This window comes from Gymnoscopelus braueri, assembly GCF_963280865.1.
Source record: "Gymnoscopelus braueri genome assembly, chromosome: 21".
Classification (NCBI taxonomy): Eukaryota; Metazoa; Chordata; class Actinopteri; order Myctophiformes; family Myctophidae; genus Gymnoscopelus; species Gymnoscopelus braueri.
In genome coordinates this window covers 19887555-19910600 of record NC_137623.1, presented here as the reverse complement: position 1 = coordinate 19910600, position 23046 = coordinate 19887555, and the positions used below count along the sequence as shown (strand labels likewise).

The 23046-nt window shown below is 41.3% G+C and overlaps 1 protein-coding gene across 1 annotated transcript; it reads right to left on the bottom strand.

The window, feature by feature from the left end:
• Positions 1-5472: 5472 nt before the first annotated feature.
• On the bottom strand, positions 5473-22647 carry LOC308077295 (uncharacterized protein). The gene is made up of 10 exons (XM_080417920.1): positions 22597-22647; positions 14314-21262; positions 14088-14190; positions 13348-13426; positions 12770-12866; positions 11717-11848; positions 10770-10859; positions 9363-9506; positions 8440-8624; positions 5473-7231 (listed from the first exon to the last, which is right to left on the bottom strand). Exons 2-10 carry the CDS (start codon positions 21259-21261, stop codon positions 7063-7065), a joined length of 7947 nt encoding a protein of 2648 aa, XP_080274046.1. The 5' UTR covers position 21262; positions 22597-22647; the 3' UTR covers positions 5473-7062.
• Positions 22648-23046: the final 399 nt, after the last annotated feature.

Genomic DNA, 23046 nt, shown 5'->3' with positions numbered 1-23046 from the left:
ATGTGGAAAGCAAAACATTGGACATATCAGTTTTAAATGTCATGTTGTAGTTGATGGGGAGGGTTAGGGGTGTCAAGAATTTCACAATACGATACATGATGTTGGGCATGATATCGATATGATATATTATTAATGTTCTTTTCTCATGTATCATCAACATTGGCCATCATCTTATAAATAACGTTATAAAGCAAGTTAGAAACAATTACAAAGTGCTTTGTACACACAAATAAATACATTTGTGCAAGCTTAATGGAGAAGTGAAGTTCTCACTAACTATAAACCCATTGTTTCAGAGGACAGATAGACACTAATATAACAAATATAATATAATATAAGACTGCATAACTATAAATTCCACAAACCTCATATTTTTGTCATCTGGACTTTACCAACCAAGTGCAGCCTTAGTTATTTCCAACAGCTAAAAAAAATCTATAATACCAGATACAGTATAATACAATCTTAGATTAGATGTAGGCCTATTTGAGAGTGCAGATGCATGTCACATTAACGAGCGTCAACGAGCATCAGCTGACACACAACACCTCCCCTCTGCAGTGCTTTAAACTGAAAGTGACTGACTGGAGTCTGTTTCATTTCTCTCCAAAATACCTTGAATATGATGGAGGACATGATTAATAATTACTATGATTATGATAAGCTTTACATTTCATATCATACAGTAAAAACTCCTAACTTTCACCGGCAAAAAAAAAGAAAGTGTTTTTTTTGTATTAAAAAAACAATTAAAAAAATATTACGATACAGTATGACATCATGACAATACCTATCATCACATTTTAATACCACGATAGGCTATATCGTGACACAATATATCGTGACACTTCTAGGCGGGGAGGGTTACTCTTTTTTTTGTAATCACTTGGGGAGGGTCATTGATTTTTTTTTTTTGTCAAAGGGAGGGTCATGGAATTTTAGATCAGGGCACATACATTTCCTCCATGCCCCCCCTTATGTAAATTTCGACTGGTCCCTTAGGATATTCAAAAATAGTAGACATACAAGCTCATAGTGCGTGAACTTGTACTATGAACTTGTAGATCTACTATTAAAAAAAAATCTTGAACATTTTTGCAAATATTTGAATAGGCTATATATTGCGAACATTTTTTACTCAAATCTTTGCTTCTGGGGGTCCCTGGAACAAAATCTTTTGAGATGAGAGTCCGCGGCCAAATATATATCATTCTGGGGGTCCTTGACATGAAAAAGTTTGAGCAACACTGATATAGCAACATACGTTTCTCAGAAAACTGTTAGGATTTAGAAGACATTTTAAGAATCGTCTCGGGTCTTGTCGTTGAACACAGCTTCTGAATCCTCAGTGTAGATTTAGAGTCACTGAAGCAACCTCTCATTTACCGTCTCCCAGTGATTGTTAAAAGTTATTGGGGCCAAGGTGAGTTAGTGTTAAGATGGCCTAGCTCAGTTGTTTACTCACTGTGATCGGTATCAGACGTCTGTTTTCTCACACACTCTGCCTGAGGAAGTATCTATGTTGTTCTAAGGTTCGTTTGTTAGTGTGAAGTTACCACTGAGCCGGCCGGTGTTGTGACAGGAGAGCCATGGAATGCACTGAGACAGGAGTGTTTACATCTCCATCTACAAAGACAGAACATGGTCAGACATCTCACACACACACATTTTAAACTTGTCTATATTATATAAATGACAATTACAATTAAGGCATTTAACAGACGCTCTTATGGAGTGACTTGCAAAGTGTGGGGTCAGAGTATGGGTATGAACTCTAGTCAATCAACGAAAGGGTAAGTGGTTGTGTGAATAGAGTGCAGATATCACCTGTCAGGGTTTGTTGTACAGGTCTTGAAAGGTCATATGTGAGAGCCATATTTGAAAGAAATCTGTATTAGAGTATTTTTGAGTACTTTGAGTATTTGGATTACATTGCATGATTGCTATTATTTTGTACATGCTTGTGGGTTTGCAGCTAATTAAGTCCATTGAGCCAGTTGCTAGAACAGCCTTTGATTATAGTAGGGGGTACTAAGTGAAAAATCGTTACGCGGCGGATAAAAGCATGAAATTTGATACAGATGTCCCTTGGGTCATCCTAAAACATCCTAGAAGGGGTGCCCAAAAAAATCTTAAACAGGAAGTGAGTTATGGACAAAATCCAAAATGGCCACCTAAACTGTTGACCGTTGACTCAAAAGACACCAAAATAATCTCCAAAAAGCATACAATGTGGCACACATGTCCTTTGGGTCATCCTAAGACATCCTAGAAGGGGAGCCCAAAAAAATCTGAAACAGGAAGTGAGTTATTGACCAAATTGAAAATGGCCGCCTAGTGTTGTCGATTGACTCAAAAGACAACTAAAGAATCTCCAAAAAGTATAAAATGTGTCACACATGTCCCTTGGGTCATCCTAAGACATCCTAGAAGGGGTGCCCAAAAAAGTCTTCAACAGGAAGTGAGTTATTGACTAAATTGAAAATGGCCGCCTACAGTGTTGGCGATTGACTCAAAAAGCCTATAGAATCTCCCAAAAGTATACAATTTGGCACATATGTCCCTTGGGTCATCCTAACACATCCTAGAAGGGGTGCCAAAAATAATCTGAAACAGGAAGTGAGTTATTGACTAAATTGAAAATGGCCGCCTACAGTGTTGAAAGATGATGCAAGATACCTACAGAATCTCATAAAAGCATGAAATGTGGTACAAATGTCCCTTGGGTGATCTGAACGCATCCTACAAGGGGTGCCCAAAAAGGTTTTAAACAGGAAGTGACCGCCTAAAAGCAGTTGACACAAAAGAAAACATAAGGGGACGTCATAAAAGTGTATAATTTGGTACGTACATTGAGTGCTTCTTAATATATCCTAGAAGGGGTTATTTATTTGTTTGCTTGTTTATTAAACTTTTTAGGAAGGGACCATGTTGAAGAAATTCTAAATGGCTGTTTAAACAGTTGACCATGGCAGTCTGCATATTATGCAGACTCAATACGACAGGTTATGCAGTGCATAACTTGCCGTATTTTGTAGTCTACCTTCTGTTTTCATTTCTACATCACTTATTTATTTTACTTTCTGCATAATTTTTTTATTGTACTCTTTGAATCTTCTTTATTTATCTAACTCTCTGCATATTCTCATTTATTTTACTCTGCATCTTATCTTACTCTGCATATTCTTATTTTACTCTCTGCATCTTATTTATTTTGCACTCTACATCTTCTTGCTTGTTTTACACTCTATCTTCTCATGTATTTTCTTCTTGATCATTACTGTTTTTTTGTGATTAGTGTTTAGTAACTACATGTATTCATGTGTGCCATTTCGCAATTACCAGCACATTGGCATAATGCTCTGCAAGGTAACCCAGCATCCCGGCATCTACACTTTCTCGAACAGAAGGGCTCAGCTTTGCAGCCACACTTGAGTTCTCTACAAACTTAAGCAGCCCTCTGGCAAGAGTGTCCATAAAGGTGTCCACGAATCAGCGACTTTAATTTATTTGTCAGGAGATGGTAGAGATTGCATAGCTTTCAGGCTTCTGGACCAAATGCTAGATTGGCTAACTTTTTTTGGCACCCCTTAGGATGCATTCAGATCACCCAAGGGACATTTGTACCAAATTTCATGCTTTTATGAGATTATTTTTTATGAGTGTCTTTTGCATCATCTGTCAAGACTGTACACAGCCATTTTCAATTTAGTCAATAACTCACTTCCTGTTTCAGATAATTTCAGGCACCCCTTCTAGGATGTCTTAGGATGACCCAAGGGACATGTATGCCATTATGAGATTCTTTAGTTGTCTTTTGAGTCAATCGACAACACTGTAGGCGGTCATTTTCAATTTTGTCAATGACTCACTTCCTGTTTAAGATTTTTTTGGGCACCCCTTCTGGGATGTCTTGGGATGACCCAAGGGACATGTATGCCAAATTGTATGCTTTTATGAGATTCTTTAGTTGTATTTTGAGTCAATAGATAACACTGTAGGCGGCCATTTTCAATTTTGTCAATAACTCAGTTCCTGCTTAAGATTTCTTTGGGCACCCCTTCTAGGATGTCTTAGGATGACCAAAAAGACATGTGTGCCAAATTGTATGCTTTTATGAGATTCTTTAGTTGTCTTTTGAGTCAATCGACAAATAGGCGGCCATTTTCAATTTAGTCAATAACTCACTTCCTGTTTCAGATTCCTTTGGGCACCCCTTCTAGGATGTCTTAGGATGACCCAAGGGACATATGTGCCAAATTTTATGCTTTTTGGAGATTCTTTTGGTGTCTTTTGAGTCAACGGTCAACAGTTTAGGTGGCCATTTTGAATTTTGTCCATAAGTCACTTCCTGTTTAAGATTTTTTTGGGCACCCCTTCTAGGATGTTTTAGGATGACCCAAGGGACATCTGTATCAAATTTCATGCTTTTATCCGCCGCGTAACGATTTGGCCATTTTTTGTGCTTAGTACCCCCTACTATTAGAAGCTTTCTGTATTAAGAGCACCTGTGTCTGGAAATGTTTGTCAGTCTAGAGTTGGAAGCCTAGGAGCAAACACAGTTTTTTGACCCTGTTAAGAACCTACAAACCTGTTAAGTTAGAACCACCCTTTTGAACACTTTGGATGTATATGTCATGTATGTTTTTTCTGTGCACGTTTTTCTTCACTAAAAAGTTAAACTCATCAAGGTGTGATTTTTTGGAGTCAAGCTTATTGTTTTTTGGGCTTTCACTGGAATTAAGAATTGGGACCAACAGTCATATTCAAGCACACTTCAGAAAAACATTTGTCTTAGACGGTTATTTTCTCTCTTTGGCATTTGTGTGTCATTAGGAAATATATTTTAGATTTTTAAACATTCTTCAACATTCCAAAATAAATTTTAAAAGTGTAAATATGCTGTTAAAGAAACAAAGTAACAGACCAATTTTCAGTGTCAGCTGCCTCAGTAGTTGTTGAACCAATGCACTTGGCTGGAAAAAAACAAGCCAGTGGACAGGTAGAAATATAGCAAATACAATATTTGGGCCAATATTCTGCAATTCAGGAATCTGGTAGGAATAACAATGAGCAGGAATAGAATTTCATACAAGAAATGGCAGGTTGCTCTGGATTGATAGGATTTCATACAAGAAATGGTTTGTCCCAGGGCTGACAGGACATATACCAAGGTCTCTGGTCTCAGGGAAATTTGTAAACTAATCGCCTCTTATTTTATTTGCAAAATGAAAAAGAAACTCATCACACCTTTCAGAAGAAAGCACACCAAATTGCTTTGCTGAAAATAGCCGATCTACAAGCTTACGTGTCGAGTTGCGATGCATGGTGAGCGTGTAGTAGACGATATCTCCACAGAAAGTTCATCTATGACATGCACAGAATAGTGACGTTAGGAATGATCTCTAGTTTAAGACATTATAGTATAAGAATCGTACACAATCTGGAATGAGAGGCTGCACTTTTTTTTAAAGGTTGTTTATTATTTAAATAAATATTTACATAACAGCTTTGTATAAATCAAATGTTTTCTTACACATGACACATCTTTCTAAACTCATCTGTTTGAACAAGGAAGAAGCAAACAATAATGACTGAATTACAATGATACTGTATATAGGTTTAGAGAGAGAATGTTTATGTTCACCACAATATTCCTGCTTGCAATACATTTTGACATTTACCATCGATCAAATACCATTTTACACCTGAGCTGTAAGACTTTGCCCATCTCGTACATAATAAAAATGTGAGTATTGTATAAATCTACTTCATAAATTGATATACATTATTAATTGATGGCTATTATGAATACGAGGATGATACTCCATACTAACTAATATAAATCAATAGAAAGTAGCCTCTGCTAACAAATAGTTTTCTCATTCAAGGAACATGTGGCTCTCAGAAGGAAAAAAAAAAGAAGCAATTATTAGAAAAAGAAATCCCATATCTCACGCCAGTCACTTCATTCAGGCACGAACAACGCAAAAGAGAGACTTATTAAAATCAAAACAATCAGTCATACAATATTATATAGGCTACTATGTTCTGCCAATTGACATACAGTATATGGCTCAGCTTGAACATAAACATTTTGACGCAACGTGATCCAAGAATCTTGAATTATAAGAGCACGGCTAATGCCCAATGTAGAGTTCTAAACCCTCATCTCCGTGTTCAAAGTGGAATTCTTGCTGAAATTCAGACCTGTAATTAAATGACCTAATCCAATTTAGAAGAATTGTTGAAACATAGCGATGAAAACAGTGAAAATAAAATACAAAATAATATACAATGTGGAAAATATGTCAGTGTTCACCACTGAAAATCATACAGTGGTGACATTTAAACAAATCAGTGTTACTTGAACACAGCATCTGAGGTGAGAAGGCAGCAGATGAATCTCTCTCTCTCTCTCTCTCTTTCTCTCCGTGTACATAATGTACATGCACTACTCAAGAGTTAAATGAACACTCAGGATTTTGCAGTGTAAAATGTACGTAATAATATACTACAGTATGTAAAAATGCAAAGCATTATTACGACAACATCGTGGTAAAATTCTAAAATAATCACTTGATTCATGGCAATCCCATCTTGTTTTGCCGGGGGCTCAATTGGAAAAATACATATTTGAATGGTGAAATGCTCTTTGTATTCTATTGCTGTCAGGTCATGCATGTAAACTCTAATACTCCCAATAAAACCAGCTTGTTTACTTAAAAAAAACATATGCATAAAGAAAATATTATTTGTTCCAAAATATTATGCAGGGAGGGATTTAAAGGGTAAATTCTTAATGCTTTTCAACAACACCTGGTTGCTTTTCAACAACACCTGGTTGTTATCAACCTGAGATTAAAAACCCAATATTTGTCCCCGATCTGAGGAGTAATTTACAGCAGTGTTTTTGTTTGTTTGTTTTGTGATTGGCTATGTATTTCATTCAAGATTTGGGTACTGGTTAGTGAGGGCAGGTCCCATTGGTCAGTGAGTGCATCATTTCACTTCTTCTATAAATCTTAATTTGTTGTTACTACTACCTTTCTTGACGGGCAGTCATTTTGCATCAGATTTGGGTTGGGATGAGCGTGTACCACTGACAAAGTTATAAACCAAAAACTGAGAGGTGCCAAAATAATGCGTTGCAAATAGCTTCCCGTCAGGCGTGGGGTCTGAAAAAGCGATCTCGGCTTTGCTCAGGCATGAACCGTAAATGAAGTCGTTCCTGTGCAGGGAATAGAAGAACCAGAGGGACAATACGTCAGGGATCTTCAACTTTTTCATTTCTTGTGTACATAAAATAAGATATAAATAATCGATAATCAGCATAGGAACTCAATTCACAAAACGTATACACATTTTAACATATAGTTGCATTTGGGCAGAAAACTCTAATCTCCATCTGCCCTACTTGATCACACAAAAGTATACAAAATAGTAGATGTACAAGCTCTAAACTTGAGACGAATTTTGAGCTTGCTGATCAGCTATTTTTTCATTTGAATCCTGAAAAGTAACTTTAGTTAAGACATAATGCTGTTTCCACCCGACAGAGGCTAGACTTTTCCATGACTTTTCAAGGACTTTACAATTTGTCATGAGTAATCTTTCCATGAAAAGTCTTCATGTATACATGAAGTATACGTATGGAATCACAGCCAAGGGTTGTATTTAAGTGTGATATACAAGTGCAGTATCTCTCAGATATGATCACAATATGCTTTTGGTGTAATTTTCTCTTAAATATAGCACTTCTCCACACCTCCACGCTACAGATGTGCAAAGTAGTGTTATATTTCCCGGATGTGAGATCTTCAAGTGGCTTATTAAGTTTGGTTATTAATCGATTGTGTTTCTCGTGACTTAAATAATTCCGACACAGCAGATAATGTCTGTTGCGTACTGTAGGTAGGTTAACATGAGCCGTTTTCCTACCAACGCATCAACATGGTTGGCACACAATTCATTAATCTTATCGGTACCACATATCGGGAATATTTTTTTATATCTGTCCAAGTTTATAACATATTTTTAAGTAATTGTTGGCCGGGCATTCGGGTGGCACAGGGGTAGAGTTCCCGACCACCACTGTGGAGACTAGGGTTTCGAATCCTCAAATTCATGAATGACATTAAAATATTCATAAAACCGATTTCCATGACTTTTCCAAGCTAGAAAACACTGTTTTATTTTTCCACAACTTTTCCAGGTTTTTCATTAACTGAATACAACCTCCACCAACCAACACTATGGAGGAAACCAATTTGCCTACTTTGCCACCCACTTTGACAGTCACCAGCTATTATTCAGCCTGGCCATTTCACCAGAAATCAGTTATTTTAGGGAACTTGAAGCCAACACGGTTGTATGACAAAGTATGAACGAAACATTATTCATTTTGAAAACACTTAAAAAAAAAAAGACTACACAGACCTGAGGCACTCGATCATGCGTGAGGCGATGCCCTGGCGTCTCATCATGCTGAACACCCAGATACGACTGATGCCACAGATTGCTGGTTCTGGTGTGATAGAACAGCACCAGGCTCTCTGACGCTCAAACATTACCTTTGATGCTTCCGAGCCCTCCGGTATAGGGTCTTCAATCACCCTGTAACCCTGTTTGAACATGCAAATGGCAAGATTATTAAATGGGGATTTTGCAACCAAACGAAAGAATAAAACTCAAGCAATTTATTTCTAAACGTAATTGCACACAAAATGTTCATTCTCTTATGGGTTGAGGGTTTGAATGTTTTCTCTCACAGGTACAGTAGGTAGCATGCATGTTTTTATGTAGTGTCGAATGCACCACAGTGACTCAATGAAAACGAATAACGAACACATTAGGATGCTGCTATGGTCTAGCTCTCAAGTTACCGTGATGAAAAAACAACACCTAGTCAAAGCAGACACATGCATTAAAGCTAAATAAAATCTCATGACTGAACATTTTTGTATGGCCAACAAGTCCTAATATGTGATTTGTGAAACTGTGTGAATAGAGCCCCCCACACTAGCGCTGGTTCCTAAACAATTAACGCAACATTATGATGTTTTAGTAATATTCTCCCTGCTGTTCCTACATACTGGCAACCAGTATCCGAGACCATTATGGTTTTATGGAAGATGCTTCTGAACATAATTTGCTAGTTTGACCACTTCAAATTCTCTAATCTTAAAATAATGACTGAAAATAGCCTATCTACAAGCTCTTAATGCGCATTGAGAGCTTGCAGACATGCTGGCTTCTATGGAATGCATTTGACTGAAATCAGTCGTGACAACTGAGAACTTTAATCCATGCAGACAAATGTCCTGTCAATATGGCATTGCCACCACCTCTCTCGCGCTCACCTCTTGAATGTGCTCGGCTATAAGGCACCCGGCCACTTTCTTGTCATTGGAGATGAAGAGGAAAGTTTTGGTCTGAGAGGGACACTTGGTCTCCACCTGCTGGAAACCCAGGTCATTGTCCACCATCTCTCTGATCTCCTCGACCTGAGAAACAACATGCAGTTAACTGTAGAGTGAACAAACCATATCTCTGCTGTCGGGTGGACGTCTAAAGCTGTTACTTTTCTGGATTCAAATTCTAATGTATCAAAAGTAGCAGATCGACAAGCTCAAAACTTGCGGATCTACTACTTTTGTGTGACGCTGTAGTATGATCAAGTAGGGCGTTAATTTGCAAAAAAAACAAAAAGACAGCACCAATATGCAACCTGCTTATAGCCATATAGGACAGCCAACAGAAGTATACTGTGTACTCAACATAATAATCCTTTTTATAATCTTTTCCATTTATCACAGCATAAAGAGGTGATTATCCCCGTAGTTTGCAATGTGTTCAAGTTGGCACCTCCTTAGAAGGTTATACATTTATTCCACATTCAAATGCAAATATGTGAAAGAAGTTGAAGTTCACTGTGAAAGGTACTAATTCAGTAGCTGTCTAAACCTGCAGCGGAGGCAAAGAAAATGGGTGTTGTGCTCAGAAGGTCTTCTCAAATATGTAACACAATGTCCACATAACACAAAGTGGTTTGGATAGGATATCTCAAAAGTGTGAAAACAGTCTGCAAAATATGCTGTCAGTCGTTGGTGCCAACCAAGATGGAAAACACCTGAAAAAAGTTACCATCCCAGCAACCATACCGAGTATGAAAATGCCAGTCTATTTTTACGTTATTCCGATTATTCCGGCCAGAACGAATGTGTAAATTTGTAATTTTATTGTTTATATTCTATAGATTACTTCGATGATTCTCAACCTTCTTAATTTCAAGGATCCCCTGTTTGATATGCATTAGGCCACAGGGACCCCAAACTACACAATAAAAGCCTAAATTTAACGCAGTTAAATATAATATATATATAAATATATACTGTAATCAGAGTTACAGACCCATACAGGTCTATTTGTCATTAACAGAATGCTCTGCAAAATGGCAGAATTATCAATATATAAATATCAATATCCATCAATATGGAAAGAAATATTGTGATCATGTTTTTGCCATATCACCCAGCCCAACTGCCACCACACTTTACCAATTTAAAAATACCATAGCTGTAGCCAGCTTTGCTTTAATATCTGGAGATTTTTTTTTTTTGCTTATATGAGTACCGTAGTTGCCGTTGATGTAATTATGTCTTATCCAACAGAGATGGTCGTTCCACACCACTAACATGTAATTCGAAGAGGCACCTATTGGAATCCCCAGTGTAGTCTTGGCACAGTCAAATGCACTGTAAACATACCTTCTTGAGTGCATACTTAGGGTCATCTGGCAGGACAAGAATGATCTTGCCATCAGGATACTCCGCCAGGATCCTCTCCTTCTTCCATCCCTGAAGAGCACACGAGAGGTTAAGTGTTATTTATACTTAACTGCTCACTGAAAATAGCCGATCTAGAAACTCACTAAGTGTCGTGGTTCATAATCGGCTCAGATGTTCCCATTTATTGTTATGTCTTGTTTCACTGAGAAATTACTCAATGGAACCAATAATCCTAGCTTTTTGGGGGAATTCTTAAACCTTTCCTTATAGGCTAGAAGAGACCCAACAAAAATGAGAGGGGGAGGTAAATGCAACACAGTAGTCCAGCTGGAATCGAACCAGAACATGAGCAACTATGAGCTAAACTCATTATCTGGTCATCTACTGGCAACTTTTTAATTCAAGTACATCGGCCATCCATTTACAAAGCGATACATGTAACATAAGGATGTGCCTTTAATTTAGAGTGATGGGGCGATATTCAGTCAGTGGGACTAAAATATCACTCAACAAAAGGGATACCAGCATTCGGTTCCCTTTCACGATTCTTATTGGGGGGTCCAAATGGACCCTTAAAAGGTCTGTAACTCTGGGAGTTATGGTGGTCCTTGAAATTAAAAAGTTTGAGAACCACCGGTATTGTAATTGTATAGCACACGTGAAGTCCACATACCAGCTCTGATAAGATGATGAATCGGTCCTGGAAACGGTTCCAAATGTGATGGAAGTGGAACCGTTTCCGGTTCCTCAATGCTGTATCCGGTTCCTCCGGTTCCGGATCCCAACCCAAAATATGCATGGCCCTAAATGCATGGCTGCATTTGTTTATGCCCCGACAGCCGGTACTGTGTGTTGCAGTTACAGTAAGGGAGTTGGAACAGTAAGTATATAAAATTGCTATGTAACCTGTACAATTTCTCTCTCACCACATATTTGACAGCGCTGATGAACTGGTTGTGGAAGAGTAAGTGCTGGGATTCATCCTCCGGGTTGGAGGCAGTGTAGAGCATCCCACACACACTGCAGGTCACTGCTCCAAAGTGTTTCTGCCCTGCATCCTAGAGGCCAAAGGAAACGCAACATGACGGATCAGTGCTCACATGTTGGAACTAGGCCCGTCACAATTTTTACACATGGATGAAAGCTAAATATATATTTTTTTTGTATGACCAAGTTGATTTGTGAAACAGTGTGAAGGGAGCCCATCACACTGGTGCCGTTTCCTAAACAATTTTACACAATATGTAAAATGATGATGTTTTAGTAACATTGTTCCTGCTGTTCTACATACTACCAACCAGGTGAATAAATCATAGATTGAGGCTTTAACCTTTGCTTTCATATGAAATATGCGAGACCATTAAGATTTTATGGAAGACGCATCTGAACATATTGCTAGTTTGACCACTTTAAATGCTTCAATTCTAAAATAATAACCGAAAATAGCAAATCTACAAGCTCTCAATGCGTCGTAGACGGATTGAGAGCTTTTAGATTGGCTATTTTCACTGCGCAACATGCTTTCATAGAAGACACGCTGGCTTCTATGAATCCAAATGAATGAAATCAGTCTGAGAACTTTAATCCATGATTACATCATCACAATTATTTGCTAATTTTTCTCGTTTCATCACTTTTAAATTGCACTTTATCCTGTATCCCATTTGAGTTCCCTCTCCCGATTGGATGAAATTGACAATCCCAACCTGAAAATGTATTTTCTGTTAACTAAAGGGCTGGAGAGACAGGGAGACCCCCTGTTACTGAACAAACACTCTACAGCAATGAGTACTATCAGAATATAGAGCCATTTATAACACTTATTTTAACAAAACAAAATATCCCTTACACTACCTTTAATTCCGGTGTCCAATAACAACCCTCAATATACACAGAGTTGTGCTTCGGTAAGAACATGATCTCTCCGTAAGGACCACCCATTTATGTGCCTTGTTCAGTTGAGAATAATAATAACTCACAATGATAGTTTGCTCGCCATCTTTGTCAGCATCCTTAAAGACCTCTTTTTGCAGAATGAGAGGGGGAGTTCTGCTTCCGTGTGGATTCTCCTCTCTGCTAAGACATGACAACAGTAGCTGTTATTTCACATTCACAGAGAGGGAAAATGTGTCCCATGACTTAACAACCCATTAAGACCTGAGGCCGACACTACAAATGCCTTCTAAATCAGTTGGTTCTCAAACTTTTTCGTGCCAAGGACCCCACAAATTGATATATATTTGGCCACGGACCCCCCCCCCCTCCATCTGATGTTGCAGTTTTGTGCAAGGGAACCCCCAGAAGAGAAGGTTTGTGTTAAAAAAAAAAATCAACATCATTCCATTATTTTTTTTTAAGTTTAAAAATAGCAGATGTACAAGCTCGCAGCACGGCACAAAATGACGCACTGTGAGCTTGTATATCTGCTATTTTTGAGAACCACTGTATCTAAATCCTAAGAGTTTTCTGAAAACTGTAGCTATAAATATATATATCTCAAATCTAAAATGACACAGATGTTTTCCCGGTTTTAATGAGTTAATAACCAATCGCTTACCGTTCAGAAAGCTTTCCCGTGGCCTGCTCGGTTTTGACGTTTTCCATATTACTTTCTGGAGAAGGTTTGATATCAGCAACTATAGGAATAATAATAATACATTTTATTCATATTGCACTTTACATTTGAAACAAATCTCAAAGTGCTAAGAAGAACAGAAATGTATTCATATACCAGTTCAGTACAGTAGACAGCAGTTAAACCATTAAAAAGATGTCTCTATACATGAACTCCCGTTTGCCACAGCTACATGGCATGATTATGAATACTTATTTAAAAAAGGTGCTGCAAATTAATTGATATTTTTTGGTTAAAACAAAAAGTATTTTGTTAAAAAGTTAAAGCTCTACATTCTGAAAGTAATGATTACTAGAGTGGTTGTTTAATAACAGGGGTCTGTATCAATAAACAGAAAATAAATTTCAAGGGAGGACAATTTCATTCAATCGCAACGTTCAATGTTATAGTGTTCCAGTTTAAATTGTGTCTGCAAATGTTTTGATCTCGTTTCATCACTTCCATTTTCACTTGGTTATCTTGTATCCAGCATGCGTTCTCTCTCCTGTTTGGATCTAATTTGTATCCTGAACTGAAAATGTATTTTTTTATGTGAATGTATAGTAAAAAAGGAGTTCATTTGAAGTTGTACCGAAACGACAACGTATTGTGTACTGTACGGTAGTGGAAATTGATTAGGATTAAAAAGGATAACTCAAGTGAGGTACAAATAAACACCATACCTGCAGGCTTTTCTTCAGACTGCTGTGTATCATCAGAATCTCTCAGGCACTCCTCAGAGGGAAGGGAGGATGTTTGTGACGATGAAACTGGTTCGGCGATGTCCTGTGTATAGAAAGCGGGATGGGGGTGATTAAATAATGTTTCCACAACATCAATTGCGTCTGCAAAACCATAGTGTTAATGACACACAAGCTTGTAGTTTTCTTCGAGATAAGACAAAGTTACCTCGGACTTTCCGGTTTCCGATGTAGACGGCTGCTTTCTGGGGGGTTTCTGGGGAACAGGTAACACATCTGCCTTTGGAACAGCAGGCTTTGTCTCCGCTGCAGTCAAAAGTGTGGCAGTTGGAGCCTCAGTCTTCAGCTGGGCTGTTGCGGGAACATCAGTCTTCACCTGGGCTGTTGTTGATGCACCAGGTTTCGGCTGACTGGTCGTAGGCGCACCAGACTTGAGCTGGCTGGTCGTAGGTGCACCAGACTTGAGCTGGCTGGTCGTGGGTGCACCAGGTTTCAGCTGACTGGTTGTAGGCACACCAGGTTTCGGATGACTGGTTGTAAGCGCACCAGGTTTCATCTGACTGGTCGTAGGCGCACCAGGTCTCCGCGACTGAGCTGTTGGTGCGGCACCAGGCTTCAGCTGGGCTGCAGTTGCACCAGTACTTTTCGACTGGGGAGTAGAGCTAGCAGTAGAACTTGTGGGCTTTGACTGACCCGGAGCTGAAGGGACAGCCTTTGACTTGGTCGTGGTTGAAACGGGGGGTTTTAACAGGGCCTTTGCTGGAACGACAGGCTTTGACTGCACCGCAGCAGTAACCAAGGCCTTTGACTGTGCAGCAGTGGCAGCGGTCGGCTTTGACTGCAGAGCAGCGGTAGCAGATTTTGACTGTCCTGTGCTTGGAACAGCGGGTTTTGACTGACCCAAGACTCGTGCCACAGGCGTGGCCTGCACATTGGGTCTCGTCAGTGGTGATGAAACTGTGGGTCTTGACTGAAGAGTGGACCCCACAGTGGGTTTTGAATGGATGTTAGGTCTTGCTTGTGCAGTGGGTCTTGACTGAAGCATGGCCTTTGGTGGCGGGTCATCATCTAGCTCAAAGTCATCGAAAGAATACTTTGGCCTGGGTTTGTATGGTTTATACTCCACAGGCTTCCCTTTCTGACCTTTCAGTCCATTGGGCATAGGAGGGGGTTTGGCTGGAAGGAGCTTCTTGGTGGCTGATCTGGTCACTTTAGGGGTAGGCGGCTGAGCAGGGGTCACCTTCGGGGTTTCAGCCTTGGGAGGCTCAGGTTTAGGGGTTTCCACCTTGGTAGGTTCAGCCTTGGAGGTCACAGGTGTAGCTTTCACAACCTCGGCTGGTTCCGTCTTGGGTTCTGTAGGCTTGCTCGTAGAGGCTGGACTGGGGGCTGCTGTAGTAGACGGACTGGCTGCAGGGGTTGGAGGAAGAGGTGGTGAAGGACACCTTTTCACCACCGGAGGCGACGCAAACGGGGACAGGGGAGACTTTACATCTACGTCTGCAAACATCATCTGATTCGCTTGGTCAGACTTGAGCTTTTTCACACGCGTCCATGACATTTTCTCCCTCTGGAGCTCCACCTGCCTCAGCCTCTGGTATCGGGTGAGCTTCTTCTTCTCGTGAGCCTTGAGCGGCACGGTGATCTGGCTGATGAAGAAGCGGCGCTTTGGAATTTCCGTGGAGGATGACGCGCAGGCCGCGATAGAATCAGCTTTTGTCGCGGCAGGATTCTTGTCAGGAGGAGGGGGCATGGATTCAGAGAGAGAGGCCTCCTTAGGTCCTGCTGGGGTGGGAATATTGACAACATTTTGCTCCTCCTTAACAGGCAGGTATTCTTTTTTAATGGCTTCCACCTTAGCTGCTACAACCGCCTTCGCTGCTGCCTCTGCCTTAGCTGCTGCCGCTTTCTTTTCCTCTTCTAACCTCTTTAAGAGCTCACTGTCTGTAGCTATGTCCTCGGCTATTTCTTCACACAAGGCTAAGAGGTTGAGTTGCTGCCTGTTGGATCTCTTTGAGGCTGCAGCCTTTTGCTCGGCCAGAGCTGCGAGGCGGGCTTTGGTTTTTGCCTGCGTATTCATTTCCTGCTTCTTAGGCTTTTCTAAAACCACTTCTTTCTTTATAGCGTCTTCGGTCTTCACTTTGAGTGTGCCGTTTTGCTTTGCGTCTGCCTTTTTCTTTTGAGTATGATCTCTAACTTTCTCCTTACTGCCCTTTTGTTTAGCCTTCACACCAGGTGCAGCACTTTGCCTCGGGGGTTTCTGGGGTGGCACGTCTGCCTTTGGAATAGCAGGCTTCGTCTCCGCTGCAGGTAAAAGTGTAGCAGGTGCAACTTTCTCCTTGCTGCCCTTTTCGTCTGCCTTTTCGGTAGGAGCCTCTACTGATGTTTCCAGGGTTTTTGCGATTATTTCGATGTCACTATCAGCATCTTCGTCGTCCTCTCCCCCCAAAATCACTTCAATCTCACGGCCAATCTCCAACTCCTCGACAATGCACATCTCTTGAATGTCCACGATGCCCTCATCGGTAGCCACAACATCACAGCTGGCCCTGAGGGGATCAGAAGGTGCACGGTTGTCAGAATCAGCCATCTCAATCTCTGTTGCATTGAGGTGCTCTGGGGCAGGTAACAGTTGCTCGTATTGATCACAATCCTGAACGACTTGAAAACTTTCATCTGAGGATGGCAGAGGTGCTGCAGCAGCCACAAGCGTCGTCTCCGCGTTCTCACTTATTTCCTCACTTGAATTGGTTGCCATGGCTTCGTTCACTACTACACCAGTCCTTTCACACTGCCGCAGTTCTATCGTGGAGAGGAAGCTCTGCTTCATGTCTAAAGTTGATACCGTTTCACTCTCCTCCTGCTCACCTATTAATGTGCTATCTGGATTAACCTCTTCTGAAACCGAAGTTGGCAACCCAGACGCTGCTGCTGCTTGAGTCACAATATCCATGTGAATTTGGCTTTCTGGGACACTGACCGATTCTAAGACGATGACAAACTCAGATGTGCTATCTGGGGCCTCAACTTTGGCGGTGTTTGTTCCAGTCGTTGTGACACCACCCATCATCTCCTGATGTACTTCGGCCTCCTGCACCTGTTCAAAACATACCGGGCCACTGCTTGATGCTGTAACTCCATTCGCTTCATCTTTCTCCACCACGTCCTCTGACATCTTGCCATCTGGCATGTTTATGTCATCACTGGAGGAACTGATGATTGTGACTTGTTTCACCTCCGCAGCCCTGTTACTCTGCTCTATCTGCACAAAGGAAGTACTCCCTGCCACACTCAATGTTTCCATGTGTGCTTGGCTGTCTGGGACACAAATTAGTTGCTCCTTGTCACTTTCCTTCTCCTCCACTTGTTGATTAGTAGCTGGAAGTATTGTTCCATTAGTAGAGGTGGCTGGAGAATCTCTTTTCACCTCCTGGGACTCAATGCTCTGAGTGTCCAGTACAGCAACAGTGTCTGACATGTCCTTTGATGCTGTATCCTCGTCTATATCTACAGTACTCTCTGGGCTACTAATGTTCTCGTACACAACCATCCTGTCATGTAAGTCCACTTCTGGTTGATTAAGCTTAATCATCTTTATCTGTTCTGTGACATAGTCTGTTGTGTCTGCTGTCGAAGCAGGTGCTACGACATCAACGTCCCCTTGTTGGCTACAGACAAGTGATACTACTTCATTCTTTCCATCCATGTCTTCCTGACCATCAATATTGCAAACAGTTTTGTTAACTTCCCCACTAGAGAACGAGGCACCTTTGTCGACCTCACACATGACTTTCCACCCAACTACCTCTTCAGGTATAAACTTTGCTCTCACCTCTGTCGATCCCGTCATTGCCTCTACGTCCCTTTGTACATCTGGGGCACTTTTGCTTTGTATCACATTCTTGTTTTTGTTTTCCTCACTTTCAGCCCTGTCAACTGCCAGAGCGGTTTCAACTTGATTATACATAGCCACGGCGTGCACATTAACGTCCTGGTTATGCTGGCTTTGTATTTCTCCTTTAGCTGTGCCAGACACTTGGTCTGAAGTCGATGGGAAATCCATGTCTACCGTGTGACTCTGTAGAGCAGTGGCGCCTTCTATGATCATCTTATTCTGACTTTTTTTACTTTCAGAATTTGACCCAAATTCTATATTTTGAACTTGATTAGAGATGACAGCTGAAGTGTGTTTGTTACCTTGCTGAATCCCCTGGCTTTGCATCTCCTGATTAGATACTGGATCAACGTCTCTCTCCCTCTCCAGCACGTGTGCTACGATCACCTTGTTTTCATCTGCTTTCATTTCAGAATTATGAGACAGCTCTTGAATTTCATTAGACATGGTCACAGTATGCTCACCAGCTTCCTGGGTCCACTGGTTTTGTATTCCCCCTCTCGCTCCTCCTAGGTCACACATTTGCTCTGATGTTGTTTTAGTCAGGTCATCCATGTCTCTCTCCGGCACAGTGACACGTTCTATGATCATCCTTTTCTGACTTTCAACATTTGAAACAGATTCAACATTGTGAGCTTCATTAGAGAGGTCAGCTGCTGCTGCTGCAGCGTGCTGGTTCCCCAGGCTTTGTACGTCCTGTTTAGATACCGAGTTAAACATCTGTGATATTGTTGTGATCTGTGTATTCATGTCTTTTTGACTCCCTAGCATCGGCTGGTTTTCATTTCCCTTTGTTTCAGAATTAGAACACGACAGGTCTGGAAATACATTAGACATGGCTGCGGTAAGTTCAACAGCCTCCTCCTGGGTCCACAGGTCGTGTATTGCCGCTTTGGGTTCTGGAACAGGCATTTGTTGTGATATTGTTTTAATCAGGACATCCATGTCTACCATTTGACTCTCTGGTACAGTGACTCTTTGCGCAATCGTCTCAATCCGATTGTCTTTACTTTTAGATTTTGCCATAGAATCACATTTATTAGCATCATTAGAGATGTCAGCTGTTGCGGTCTGTCTGTAACCATGCTGCTGGCTCCCCGGGATTTGTGTATCCGGTTTAGGTTCTGGTTCAGACTGGTTTGCACTCATTTGAGAATAAGAACATGCCAGACCATCATGAACGTCATTAGACACGGCCGCAGTGAGGACGACAGCTTCCTGGGTCCCCTGGTTCTGAATTCCCTCTCTAGGTACTGGAGCAGGCATTTTCTCTGGTGACGTTCTAAGCGGCGGCAGCACCATGTATTTCAGATTCTCTGGGACATAAATCTTCTCCAACAGTGATTTAGATAACAAAAGCATGTTTAGTCGACTCTGTGGGACAGCAGCACATTCGGAAACCCTCTTTTCATTTTCCTTACTTGAGAAACCGGCAAGGGGCAGAGCCTTTTCAACTTCTGTGCATACGTCTACAGTCTGTTGTTCACAGCCCTGGCTTTGCAGTTGTACTTTAGGTGCTAGACGAGACATCTCCTCCATTGTGGTTTTAGTCTGCATATCTAAATCTTCCTGGCTCGCTGGGACAGTGACAAATTCTGGGACCTCAATTATTTTACAATGCTCACCACTGGCCTTACAATCTGGTAAAATTACTTCAGAGGTGGCAATTGTTTCATCTTTCAACTCTCGGGTATTTTTGCTTTGCTGCACTTGAACTGACACAGAGTCTGTCGGAGATTCATTGGGCACTGATATGATGTCATTCCTGTCACTGTTGTCATTTGTGAATCCAGACTTGCTATTCACCGCATCACACAAATTTGAGAAGGAATCCGTCATAAAAGTTGGCACAATCTCCAAATTAACTTGAGTTTTAACATGGAGGTCTCTTGTATTCTCTGGTTCTCCTGCAGACCCGAACGCCATGAGATTAGGCTCCGTCTTAACCTCTGGCTCACTACTTGTTATCACCTGTTCTGAAGCCGGGTAGGCTTCACTCCATGTTTGATGCCCTACAGCAGCAGCATCTCTTTGGTCCTCTGGAACGGCTTCTGACTCTGTGACTGCCTGCATTTTGTGCTCATCTCCTCCATTCGTTTCTGATATTAGATCTGACTTAAGCCCTTTTGGGGCAGAGTGTGTTATGTCGTATGACGATGCTTGAGTTTCCACACACACCTCTACAATAGATTCTGGTATACTAGTACTACTAATACTACTCGAACCTGTCACAGAGTCTGGTGTTTGCGTTGACAACGCTGGCGTCGTCAACGGAAGCGATTCAATATAGACATGTTTTTTGCTCTCTTCCACTCTGCCATTTTTGCTTTCATTTTCCTCAGCACCTCCCTCAGATTTGATGCCAGTTTTCTTATTCCCGGAGGGGACAGATTGTGATGTTTCTACAGATAATGTTAGTGTTTCCTTATCCATGTGTTTTTGGATTTGTGGCTCAGTAAAGTCCTTCCCTTCATGCGACGCGGCCTCACTTACTATACCACCCTTTGCATTCCCCGTCACAGAGTGTGATGTTTCCTGTGAAGATGCCAGCATTGGCACAGTGACAGATTCCTTACTTTCATTATCCTCAGCCTCACCGATGCCGGTGGATTCTGAGAATCTACCATAATTGTGTTCAAGAATTTGTACTGGGCCTGTGGGTGACGTTGACGACGCTTCGCTCGTCTCCTGCGAGTCTGAAATCGGCTCCGTAGCCGTACGCATGGTTTTCACACGGTTTGAATAGTTCCGGACGCACCGAGCCTTATCTTCGTCGTCTTCCCTCCTCGCAAAGAGGTCAGTCTTGCCAGCAGCCTCGCTGCTTAGCTCATCATCCGACTCTGCAGAAGCCGATCTGGAGAGGGGGCTGGCCGGTCTTTTGAGGGAAGATTTTGAGTTGGCGTCCGTCGAAGGAGCTACTTCGGACGTCGAGGCACTTGCGGCTTTCAAGAAGAGCTTGGCTTTTTTGACAGGTGGGTCAGACACGGTTGTGCTGGAGTCCCTCTGAGGGGAGCTCTGTTTGGATGAATGGTGTCCGGACTCGGCTGGTGTACTTTCCTCTGTATCCTCCTCGGTAGATGACTTTTTCTTTGCTCGGGGAGTTACTGTCCTTTCTTGTGAGTTTTCCGTTTTGTGGAACAACATGCTCACTACTGTAGCTGGTGGTGTGGCGTTAGATGGCGTAGCAGGCCCTCTGTCCTCATCCAACTTCCTCATCTTGGCTTCAGGATCATGGGCAGTCGATTTCCTCTTCGGGGCTTGCATTCTGGCAAAACACATTTAAACGCCATTAAATAAATACATCATCAAATTCATACTCGACTAATACGCAGAACACATGACAGGAGTTGAAATGAACACACAAAACATTAAGTAGTTGTCATTTTGACAGTGGCATCTTAAATAGTTAGGGGTGGTGTGATGATGACAATGGAAACAAGCCATACTGCTTTCCTGAGTTTCAATCCTGTTAGTAGACCATGTACAGAACTGTAGTTTCTGTGGGTTTTTTTTTGCCAAACTGTTAATAAAGTATTCAATCAATCAAAACAATTATCAAAATGCGTGTGAGTAAATTCACGGTCCAACAAAAAATGTTATGTCATTGTGAAATTTCGGCCAATTAAACGTAAATCTCTACATACAATCAAAGTGTGGGGCTGTTTCTGAGTCTTTATGCAACCATCACACAATCTCAGACTGTATGATGTTGTCTGTTACCTGGCAGGAATGCTAACTAACGGACAACACATAGAACTAGTATTGTAGTGGAGCTAGACGATAGTTAGCTGCCCACAAACGGAATGATGTGTAGTTATTCGTTGCTAAACCATCGTTTAACAATAGTTAGCAGTATCACTGACACGGACTCTGGTGAAAACAGGTAGTTTTCTTTTTTGTATCAAGCTAAGTGTGGCTACTACGCTAGCAGCGTTGCCAGGTTGTGCGAGAGAAACAGGCAACCAGGTCAGTGAAAACAAGCCCAAAAGAAGAGACTATTAGGCTACATGAGCACTTTAAACCTATTATGCAGCGGCCATTTGAAAATAGCAGATCTAAAAGCTCGCAATGCGACGCGTTGTGAGCTTGTAGATCTGCTATTTTCAAAAAAAATCTTGAAATAAAATGTGGAATATTGACACAAATCTGGTACAGGGGGCTCCCTGGCACGAAACATTTTCAGATGGAGGGTTGGGGGTCCATGAAAATGAAAAAATGAAAATATTTGATTACCACTGTTTTAAATAATAAATAAAAAAATCCCCCCCAAAAAAAGCCCCAAAATAAGCAACTACACTTTGGAGACTAGCCCAAAAAAACACAACCCGCGAATATTTACACGCAACTTTACAGAAAAACAAGCCCAAAGTCGCTTATAATAAGCGGACCTGGTAACACTGTACGCTAGCCTTCAAGTCAACAGTGGATGCTAATGATGTTAGCATCCCCGGCTAACTCTCGCAACAAATTGAGCAAAATGATAAAGTAAATAGCTGTTCAGAACAGCAGCTGACAAGAGCAAGCAGTCATGAGAAGGGTCACTATGCTTGTGATGTGATATAAACAATAACACGGTGACATCATGTCAATGAAACTCACTTTGATGTGCTGTTTCTTTTCCCCCAAACAGCAGCAGCTTGATTTTTTTTCTTTTCCTGTTGAGTAAAAACGAAGTAGTACACTTCCGGAGAGTGATAGCGGAAGTGACGTAAGGCCATCTAGATCTAGATCAGTGGTTCTCAACCTGTGGGTCGGGACCATCAGGTGGGGTCCCCCCACATGATTTTGGGGGGTTCCCCAGATGACAGTGAAGTGACAATTTAAGGACTTTTAATGCTCAATACCTGAAATAAATGACCATTACTGCATCAAAAGTAATCAAAACTGGTCAAACATTGGCCAAATTGTCAAATAATCAAAGAAAGAGGCAAAAATTGTGAGAATAGACGATCTACAAGCTCTTGTGAGCTTGTAGATCGGCTATTTTCCACAATATTTATCTGTGGAACTGAAATGTAATGCCTCAACTCCTACAAGACAAAGTGCTTG